The 11,640-nt window shown below is 41.5% G+C and overlaps 1 protein-coding gene across 3 annotated transcripts in view; it reads left to right on the top strand.

Annotated features, from left to right (window-relative positions):
• Positions 1–11,640, top strand: part of slc5a2 (solute carrier family 5 member 2) — a 52,502-nt gene that overhangs the window by 37,161 nt on the left and 3,701 nt on the right. For all 3 annotated transcript variants that reach the window (XM_048612522.1, XM_048612523.1, XM_048612524.1), the window contains exons 10-12: positions 7,667–7,774; positions 9,321–9,471; positions 9,661–9,829. In XM_048612522.1, the coding sequence (XP_048468479.1) occupies positions 7,667–7,774; positions 9,321–9,471; positions 9,661–9,829 (428 nt within the window). The remainder of the gene's footprint in view (positions 1–7,666; positions 7,775–9,320; positions 9,472–9,660; positions 9,830–11,640) is intronic.

The raw sequence follows: 11,640 nt of genomic DNA, 5'->3' as shown, positions 1-11,640 counted from the left end.
AGAGGCTGACGTTTCGGGCCTAGACCCTTCACCCGAAACGTCAGCCTCTCTGCTCCTATGATGCTGCTTGGCCTGCTGTGTTCATCCAGCCCTGCACCTTGTTGTCTCGGATTCTCCAGCATCTGCAGTTCCTACTATCTCTCCTTCTCCAAGGTTTGTGTTGCCTTGTATTGTCACTGAAGTGCTGTATAAAAGTAAAAGAATCAGCTATTGCAACCTTCACTGTAGCTACATCTTAAAGAAGATATAACACTAGAAGAAAATGAAATGGGTGGTAAGATCTAGTCAGGATCATTGCTTCTATCAGTGCTTAGGCAAATCTTCCTTTCTTCCTCATTTCCCACCCATGCATCTTCTCCAAGTAGCAATATCAATCATTAAGACCTTTGACCACAGCACATGACTTCAATGATGGCTAGGAGGCAGCCCTAGGGATCTGATTTCCCTGTATTCTGTTTGAATTATTAACAGCCTTGGGACCAATAGGAGAAGTAGGATTTTCCTCCTCAGATTATTACCATGTTGATTGAGAGACAGCCAAAATGCAGATTCCTTCAGGTCCCTTTCCACTTCTGACAACCTGTGACTCAAAGAGCTCTTTCCTTTGAGTTAAGGAAACAAAATCCTCATAGGTCTTTCTTCCCAGTTTAAGTGCTACAGTATTTTTCTCACTTGTGGTGTGCTCCCTCTGAGATCTCATGAGGAACCTATCCTGTATAAAGACTGAGTCCTAGTTCACATGAAAATTGCTCAGAGCCACAGCCAGAAATCTTGCCCTAGCTCACTTCTGGTGGTGAGGAAAGTTAATGTGTGTCTTACTGTTGTCATGCTGGGAACCAGTAGAGATAAACAGAGATCTCTTTTTCTGCTAGAAGGCTATCCTGTTAATTTCACAGTCAGGGTTTAAGGCAATACTACAAGATTAATTTACTGGTCTAAGTATCCTAAGCTGTGGGACTGTGTGCATATACTGTCCTTAAGACTGCTGGCTTCTTATTGCTAAGTAAAGCTCTTCAACTCCTTATGTATGGTAACACTCCTTCATTTACAGGTTGTCATTAGGTTATCAAATGCAACTAAAAAAACACTGAAAGAACTGCGGATGCTGTAAATCAGGAACCAAAACAGGACTCAGGAGTTCTGAGGAAGGATCACTGGACCCGAAACGTTAACGTTGATTTTTTCTTCACAGATGCTGCCAGACCTGCTGAGCTTTTCCAGCAACTTCTGTTTTAATATCAAATGCAACTGTCTAGTGCTGCATATAGCATCTCATGCTCACTGCATAAGACATCATACTCATTCACATACTCATTCTAGACTGGTGTCTTCTCTCTTATTGATGTCAAATTAATATGGTCAGTTACATCCTCATGATTTACATGGATTTTATTGCACCACACAACCTACCATCTCTTCCTGTGCAACTCACTGCAGTTTGTTGAGGAGTGTTCCCAAAGCTAATAGACCTTTTTGACTGACCCTCATTACATGAATTCTCAGGTTGTCTTAGTAAAGGCAGCATTGAAGCCTGTATCCATCAAACAGTTTTCTTTTATCCAGTCATGGGATGTGGGCATCACTGCCAGCATTTATTGCTCATTCCTACTTGCTCTTGAGAATATGGTGGCTAACCGCCTTCTTGAACTATTGCACTCCATTTGTTGGCACCAGTCCAGTATCTGAAGAGGAGCGAATAATGCTGAACATTGTGATCATCAGCACGAGGCCCCACTTCTGATCTTATGATGGACGGAGGTCATTGATAAAACAGCTGAAGATGGTTGAGACCAGGACACTATCCTGAGGAACTCTTGGAGAAATGATCTGGAGCTGAAATGACCAAACTCCAACAAACACAATCATCTTCCCTGAAGGGCTTGTCATGTGAGGAGCAGTTGAGGACTCTGAGTCTGTACCCCATAGAGTTTAGAAGGATGAGGGGGGATCTTATTCAAACTTCCTGAATACTGAGGATCCTGGACAGAGTGGAAGTGGAGAAGATGTTTCCACCAGTAGGAGGAACTAGGACCTGCAGGCACGGCCTTAGAGTGAAGGGATGGCCCTTTAGAATTGAGATGAGGAGGAATTTCTTCAGCCACTAGAGGGGTTAATCTGCAGAATTCATTGCTGCCGAAAGCTATGCAGGCCAAGCCATTCAGTGTATTTAAGGCTGAGATAGATAGATAGATAAGGGGATCAAAGGTTATGGGGAGAAGGCAACAGCATGAGAAGAATATCAGCCATGATTGAATGGTGGAGCAGACCTGATGACCTGAATGGCCTAATGCTGCCCCTATATCTTTTGATCTTAGGTATGACTCCAAAGTTGGTGAGCTTACCCCAGATTCCCACTAACTCCAGTTTTACTCAGGCTCCTTGATGCCTCTTTCAGTCAAATGCAGCCATAATATCAAGGGCAGCCACTCTGACCTCACCTCACCTTTGGTATTAATTTTCTCATCCATGTTTGAATTAAGGCTATAATGAGGTTAGGAATTGAGAGTCTCTGACAGAACTTATGCTAAGTGTCAGTAATCAGTTTATTACCGAGCAGGTGCTGCTTGATAGCACTGTTGATGACACCTACTATCACCTTACTGATGATCAAGTGTAGACTGATGAGTCAGTAATTAGCCAGGTTGGATTTGACCTGCTTTTTGTGTACAAGACATACCTGGGCAATTTTCCACATGGTTGAGTCAATGCCAGTATTGGAACAGCTTTCCGATGGGTGCAGTAAGTTCTGCAGCATACATCTAGAGCTCATGCCAGAATAATGTGAGGCCTATAACCTTTGCACTATCCAGTGGTCAAGTTGTTTCTTCATGTGGAATGATTTGAATTGGCTGAAAACGGGCATCTGTGTTGCTCAGTGCCTCTAGAAGAGGCTGGGATGAATCATCCATTTGGCACTCTGGCTGCAGATTGTTATGAATGCTTTAGCATTATCTTTGGCACTGATGTGTTGGGCTTCTCCATCATTGAGAATGGGGGTATTTATGGACCCTCCTTCTCCATTCACAACTGCATGTGGCAGGACTGTAGAGCTTAACTCCAATCCATTGGTTGTAGAATCACTTAGCTCTGTCGATCATTTGCTGTTCATGTTGTTTGGCAGTCCTGTACTCTAGCTTCATCAGGGTGACATCTCATTTTTAGGTATAGACAACACAGTATGGAGCTGGAGTAACACAGCAGACCAGGCAGCATCAGAGGAGCAGGAAAGTTGACGTTTCGGGTTGGGACCCTTCTTCAGAAAATGTCTCATTTTTAGGTTTGCCTGGTGCTGCTCCATACATGCCCTTTTGCACTCTTCACTAAACCCCTGGCTTGACGGTAGTTATAGACCCGTCGGATATGCCAGGCCATGAGGTTATAGATTGTGTTGGACTATGATTCTGTTGCTGTTGATGGCCTACAGCACCTCATGGATGTTCAGTCGTGAGTTGCTGGATCTGTTCAGAATCTATCCCATTTAACAGGAGGACAAAGTTCCACAAACATCCTGATCCTCAGTGATGTAAAAATCCAGCATGTCAGCATAAATGTCAATGCTGAAACAATCGCAAACACCTTCATCTACAACTGCCAAGAACATCTTTCATTTCAGCCACATCCTGAAGTTTCCAACATCACAAATGCCAGTAAATCAACCAATTTGAATCACTTCATGTGATGTCAAAAAATGGCTTATAGCGACAGTGATAGAATGAAAGGTGATGGGCCCTGACAACATACCAACAGAGTACTGAAGATCTGTGCTTGCGAACTGGCTGTGCCCTTAGCCAAGCTGATCCAGCACAACCACAACACTGCCATCTGCCAGACAATGTGGAAAATTGCCCAGGTACACCTTGTCCACGAAATGCAGGACAAATCCAACCCAGTCGATTATTATTCTATCAGTCTACTTTCAATCATCAGCAAAGTGATGGTAGCTGTTCTCAACAGTACTATCAAGCAGCACTTGCTCATTGGTAACCTGCTCACTGATAACCTCCTCAGTCTGCATTCCACTCGGGTCATTCATTCAACACTTGGTCCAAATATGGACAAAAGAGCTGAATTCAACAGGTAATTGAAAATGTAGGCCTAGTATCAAAACTGCAATTGACTAGGTGCAGGATCAAATTGCACTAACAAAATTAAGGTCAAGGGAAATCAGAGGGGAAATTCACCATTGATTAGAATCATACCCAGGAGAAAAGAATACAGCTGTGGTTGTTAAGACTCAATCAACTCAGTCCAGGGATATTACTTCAGGAGTTTCCTGGTACTGTCCTAAACCCAACCAGTTTCAGTTGTTTCCATGTAAGATCGGGAGTGGTTTGCTGATAATATCATGAATGGTACTGAACATTGTGCTTTCTCAGATGCTGAAGAAGTCCATACCCACATTCAGCAAATCTGGTCAATGTTCAGGATTGGGCTGATTAGCCACATGTACCAAGCAAAGACTATTTCTGACAAGACAGAAGATAATAAATTCCTCCAAATTTTCAGTGGCATTGCTATTTCTGTATTCCCCATTATCAACATTCTAGCGGTCACAATGGTCCAGAAACTTGACTGAACCAGCTATATAAATACAATGGCTACAAGAACAGGTCAGAGGCTGGGACTTCTGTGGTGAGTAATTCCTTTCCTGACTCCTCAAAACCGGTCCAACAGGGTAGTAGACAAGAGTGTCACGGAATAGTCTCAAGTTGCTTGGTGCAGCTCCAATAACATTCAAGAAACTCAACATCACCAACAAAGTAGGCTTCTTGATTGGCATCCTATACAACACCTTAAATATTCATCAGCAAACTGGAGCAGCAGTGTATACTGTCCACAAGATACACTATAGCAACTTGCTAAGGCTCCTTTGACAGCACCTTTCAACCACTTGATCTCTATTAAAAGAAGAGTGAGGGTAGCTGATGAATAGACATTTGCAAGGGGAAATGGTATGTAATAGTATGTAGTGGTAATGTCACTGCACTAGTAATCTGCAGGCCGGGGCACGTGGTTTAGGGACATGGTTTCAATTTTCACCATCCCTGCTAATAAGTCTGGAATATAATGGTGTCCATTAATCTATCATTGATTGTTGTAAAAAAACCCAAATGCTTCACTAAAAGAGTAAAATCTACGTCCTTTACTAGTCAGGCCTACATGTGACTCCAGACCACAGCAACATGGTTGACTCTTAACTGTCCTCAGAAATGGCCTGATAAGCCACTTAGTTCAAGGTCAATTAAGGATGGGTGGCAAACACTGAGTTTGCCAGTGAAATCACCTTCTCATAAAAGATTTAAGAAATAAAATCTTCTTCAACCTCTGACTTGGAATGACATCATCCTATCACTGAGTCAAAAACCTGGCAATCCAGTTCCAATAGCACTGCCCCATGGATTGAAGCTTTTCAAGAAGGAGGCTCCCCATCGTGCTCTTAGCAGCAATTAGGTTGGCCAATAATTCTGGTATTGCCAGATCTATCTTCATTCTAGCAACTCCAGAGCTAAATTCCTAATGCAGCAGGTAGACGCCAGTTTGAGCGTTTGAAATCTAAATCACTATAGTTCTTATTGTAATCGCACATTCTCATCAGATTTCTCCATCCTGACTACATAACAATAGAAGATTCGGAGTTTTGCCCTGAAAACTGTTTTGGAAACAATAAAAAGGGGTTTTGACGGTGAGAATAAGCCTCACTACTCCTGCAGTTTGGAATGAAATTCACTTAGTATCTAACCCAAGCTGTCCCAAACCTGACAGTGTTCAGAGAAGTACTTTTTTCTTTATGTAAACTGCTGTATCTAACCTGAGAATGTGTGATGGGACAGTGGTCTTTACACTGCCGCACTAATGCAGACATTTGATCAACGTCTGAGCCACTATTCCGTTCTAGTACGGTTCATTAGGTCAGGGGTTCACAACCAGAGGTCTGTGGCTCGAATCAGGTCTGTGAGAGGGCCAAAACAGACTCAGAACATCAAAGCAAAACACGTCAAATAAGGGAGTCCCAGGAGTAGCAACTGGTGAACTGAAGATCAACCACAAGGTATGGCGACATGTGCAGCCTCAGAGAGATAACATTGACACCAAGGTTGATACGTTCAGGGATTGCCATCAGCTTTTTAGTGGCTAACTGTATACCATTGGGCATCTCTTCACCTCAGATGGATCAAATTAATCACCCGTGCTCATCGGTCACTAGCTTGTGAATGTATTAGTCAGAAAATGGTCTTTTTAACTTCTGTCACTTTTTCCAACAAAGGTGCAGCCATATGGTTTTACAGGACCTTTGCCAGCCTTTACAGACAGTATTTATCTAAAAGAGATCAAATGAACATGCTCAGAATAGTTGCCAGGAAACCAGCCCAGTGCACTCAATCTAACTGCGGAGTCACAAATTCATCTTCCCTTAATAAAAACTGAAAGAACTGCGGATGCTGTAAATCTTGGAACAAAAACAGAAGTTGCTGGAAAAGGTCAGCAGGTCTGGCAGCGTCTGTGAAGGAAAAAAACAGAGTTAACGTTTCAGGTCCAGTGACAGACATAAATATCATGAGATTTCCAATAAGCTGCTCCCAGAAAAAATTAGACTTGGAACTCCAGAACAATATACATCTGACCATAGTTGTGTAAATCAGGAGAAAATGCATAATTGTTAATGGGCTTTGCCTATAAAATAATCAATTGGAAAACGAGGGTAATTTACTTGGTGGGGAGGCGGGAAACGGTGGTTAATGGGTGAAAAAATAACCACGGGTGATTTGGTGATGGGGACGACAACTCTTCTGTTATGCAAGAGCACTTCTGAATAAAATGAAGGAGAAAAAAAGAAATTGCACTAAGAAGGTGCTTGTGGTTCAGGGGTAGGGTCCATACCTCTAGGTCAGGAGACCTGCATTCAAATCCTACCTGCTCCAAAGGTATGCAATAATTTCACCAAGCTAGTTGATTAGAAACTTTAAAAAAAAATAAAAATGTACAATGGGAAGCATTAAGTAAAACAACTTAAGACTCATCTATGAAGGGCAACCCCTTTTCAAGAAGATTATACGCTAATTTAGACATCAGCTCAGAAAATTATTTCAGCTTTCGGTTAATCATTTCCCTCCATTTGCTGATTCCTGTCTGTGTGTGTTTTTCTTGACTAAGCATATCCCATTTGGATTTGATCCCTGCAGGTAACTTTCCATTTTCAGAACATTTACTTTCAACTTTTTGGTTAATTATTTCCCACTTATAACTTTTTTTTTGTTACAGTACCTCCACATCTTGTCAAAATGTCTGCTCAGTACCATCAATAAGTTTTAATTTGTGTCAAATGAAAACACAAGTAAATATACATTTAATTATTTAACTAATTTCTGTACAAAAACGGGGTTTAAGATGTCGAGAGGCAATTGATAGGATCTCTCCTTCTGAACCATAATATCTGGGTTTAGAGCCTGCCTGTCCTAGGAGTATGTTGTAACATGTCAGATCAGGTTGATTTAAAAAAAAACTCATACTGTGTTACATGTGTGCCCATGAAAACTTATTATAGGAAGGACAGAGCTATGAAGCAAAAAGTTAAGAAATACTTTGAATTAGAAGAAATTACTGTAATTTGGGGCAAATTTGGAAAACCCATGCAGCTCATTTTAATGATTTAATCTTTTTCCCATAGATGAGGTTGCTTGCGTTGTGCCAGAGGAATGTGAAAAGATCTGTGGCACTTCTGTTGGTTGTTCGAACATTGCCTACCCAAAGCTGGTGGTTGCATTGATGCCCAATGGTAAGTAATCTACACTTCCTATTCCTGCATACTCTCTGTGATTGATTCAGAACTTATCCCACTGATTTCTCTAGTTGTTTCTTTCCTACTCCCTCATATGATTGACTTGCTGCAGGGGCAATGGCCATCTCATAGTATCTTACCAAAATGGTCATATTCAAGGGACGTTATTCCTTTACAGGGAATATAGTGATTGACACTGATCCCCTTCTCATTCAATGTTGACAGGCACAGCACTTTCTAGCAGAGGATCATTGTACAGTGATCAGGAGCAAGGTTTTGTCAAACCCTAATGCAAGGGCACTGTAGCCAATTGTAACACACAACCCATACCTTACCATCAGCAAACTCAACCCAAGACCAAGGACGGAATTTGGTTTATTCCTAAACTGAATGGCACAGATTCACACTGGATAAACCATGCTCTGCCTCATATTTCATTCAGTCTTTCAAAAGACTTCAAACACAGAGCTCCTAACCTCAGCCTTCCCACCTCTCTAATAATTCACATATAGTTAAAATTCAAGCTTAATGCCACCATTACAACATTTCCTATTACATCCTTGTTCACATGGTATTTTAGAGAGTCATTGTGTAGTGGTAATGTCACTGAGTTGTAATCTAAAGGTCCAGGCCAATAATCTAGGGATACAAGTTCAAGTCTCACGACAACAGGAGTACACAAATTTGAATTCACTTAATAAAACCAGGAATTGAAAGCAAGTAGTGGTGACCGTGGACCCTGAATGGATTGTCATGAAAACCCATCTGGTTTACCAATATCCTTCAGGAAATAAGCTACCTTTACCTGATCTGGCCCACGTGTGACTGAAGATCCAGAGTAAAGGGATTGACTTTTATACGCCCTGTGAAGTAACCTAGCAAGCCACTCAGTTCTGGGACAGTTGGAGATGGGAACAAATGCTGGCCTTGTGAATTAATAAGTATATATATTTCAATGTTATCAGTTAACTGCCCACAATATACAACATTGACATCTTCAGGTGGCACGGTGGCTCAGTGGCTAGCACTGCAGCCTCACAGCACGAAGGACGTGGGTTCAATTTCCAGCCTTGGGCGACTGTCTGTGCAGAGTTTGCACATTCTCCCCATATCTGCGTGGGTTTCCTCCGGGTGCTCTGGTTTCCTCCCACAGTCCCAAGATGTGCAGGCTAGGTGGATTGGCCATGCTAAATTGCCTGTAGTGTTCAGGGGTGTGTGGGTTATAGGGGGATGGGTGTGGGTGGGATGCTCCAAGGGTCAGTGTGGACTTGTTGGGCCAAAGGGCCTGTCCCCACACTGTAGGGATTCTATGATTCTCTGTTTTTCCTACGGTTTCTCAGTGTATCGCTCTTCAGATCCCATTGTTCCATAGCTTGTTTTCTTTACATATTTTTCTCTTCCCTTGTGTATACAACTGGATATCGCATGATTTCACAACGTATCCACCTAAGTATTGCATTAAGTTCTCTCTTTATACATATACCATATTCCCCAGTGACCCAGCCCTACAATTGGTTTAATTTCTCTGTGTATCTCCGGACAGGACTGCGTGGTTTGATGCTTGCTGTGATGTTGGCTGCTCTCATGAGCTCACTAGCATCCATCTTTAACAGTAGCAGCACACTTTTCACCATGGACATCTGGGCAAGGTTCCGGAAGGGGGCCAGCAACAAGGAGTTGATGATTGTTGGCAGGTAAGGATTCTTTGATAGGTCCTAGGACTGTTTCAGAAGACCATTAAAGATTAATGTAGCCATATGGGCCATTCTGACTGATAACAGCAAGTGTTTCACCATTCCCCTCCGCCAACCTCTGACAAGCAGTAAATGGAAGTTCAACCATTGAAACACCCATGATTTACATATGCTTCTTCTCTTCCCCAGGATCTGGATTCTTTGTATTGTTGCAATCAGCATTGCTTGGATCCCTGTGGTTCAAGCAGCACAGAGCGGGCAACTCTTTGATTACATCCAATCTGTCACCAGCTACCTAGCACCACCCATTGGTGCAGTTGTCCTGCTAGGAGTCTTTGTGAAGAGAGTCAATGAACCAGTAAGAAGCCTTTCTGATCTAAGTTGACAGCAATTTATGAAATAAATTTTCATATTCATCTCTATACTGTCCAACAGAGTTCCTGGTTCAGGTACAGCACAGGTTAGATACAAAGTGAAGTTCCTCCCAAGGCAGGTGTGATACCGAGTAAAGGGATTCAAACCTCTCTGATTAGTTTGGGAGGGAAGGAGTAGTATAGTTCTAATGAAGCAGACTAGAATTTGAAATAAGATCCTTTGAAATCGTATATGCCAAAGTTCCATTCCTCCTCAAGTGAAATTGGCTGTTGGCAGAACATGTGATAGATTCAAAGTGTTGCCTACTTGCAAGTCAGGGTAATGAAGATAAAAATTGTTGTCCAGAAATCCTGCCATTTCTATCAGAGTTTCGCCAAACAAAAAAATTTTATGTCAATAAAGAATAAGTTACCAGCATAAGTCGTCAAACCAGGAAGAAGTTGTATTCAAGGGTTTTAATTTACCACGCTGTTAGACTGAAATATCAGATTTGATGGAAGCAATTACTTTTTTTTCTCTTGATTCTGTTGCTAAAACAAATCTGCAAACTATTTTTATGTAGTTTTGGGCAGGCAATACTTTTCTTCCTGTCCATCAGTGAACCTGAATGAAAGGGTTTATTGTGTATATTTTCATACATATTGCAGGCAAAATAAGTGCAGAAAGATGGTGAACAAGTGATAAGGATACAACAAAGGTATTCTTCGGCTAAAGAGTACATATGTTTTCTCTAGAAGTATCAACTCTTCTAGTTATTTTGTAATAGTAGGATCATACATGCAATCACTTCATCCTGCATAACTGACTGCCTTAGAGCTAAGTTGGAGGCCAGCTGAATAAATGGCTCACAATGTGGACAGCTAGCATGTAGCTGAGGAGGCAGGCTCTCCTTTTCTCTTAATTTGATGTGTTCTATGATTATAATTTATCTGCAGACGAAGTTAAATTAAGTTTTGTACTGTGTCACCTTCGATGTTCTGATTAAGTCATTGAGCTTCTTCTTGGGTTCCTGCGAATCTCAGAGCTACCATACTCTATGTTAGTTATTTTAATTTTTGTCCCATGGTTGTCTCTGGGGTATATTCATCACATACCCCAACCCAACAGCTAAGATTGGTCACATGAAGAAGGGCCCAGTAACGCATATTTTGAATCCTCCAATGATTATGCCAAGGATGGCATGAATATTTTTCGAGCAAATTCAAAGTAATCCCTCAGGACTGCTTTTAGAATCTCAGAATTATCTCCTTAAAAGTAACACATGGAGTAACTCAGCCATGTAAATTATTTTTCCTGTCCCAAAGTATATCACAAATCGTTTATATGAAATAAAGTACTGGCAAACTACCTCCAAAGATTGCACCAACTACAATAAACCTGCCGGCTTTTGATCTTAGCTCCACTTATGACCATTTGTGCATTCCCATGCTTAACCATTCAATTAACACAAAGACAAACTCCATATTATAATTAGTTGATTCTAGCAATTCCTTACAAGATTGTGCTGGATGGTACAATGTACTTAAGTCCCACTCCATTTCAGGCTCACAAACTGTCATCTCGACTCGAAATGTTAGCTTGCTTTCTGTCCATGGATGCTGCCTGATACACTGTGATTTCCAGCATTTTTTGTTTTCAGTTCAAATTACTGACAGCCGTATACTGATGGAATATATTACTACAGAAGATCTTTTAAACAAAGCTTTGGTTGAAATAGAAATCAAGCTGGTTCCAACTGTTTGCAAAGTGGTCACAGCTCAGTTTCTCAGGTTTTCCAGTTACTAAAAATACTGA

Source organism: Rhincodon typus, chromosome 26, assembly GCF_021869965.1.
Source record: "Rhincodon typus isolate 14 chromosome 26, sRhiTyp1.1, whole genome shotgun sequence".
Lineage (NCBI taxonomy): Eukaryota > Metazoa > Chordata > Chondrichthyes > Orectolobiformes > Rhincodontidae > Rhincodon > Rhincodon typus.
The sequence above is the reverse complement of the archived record's forward strand: the minus strand, read 5'-3'. Positions and strand labels throughout refer to the sequence as shown.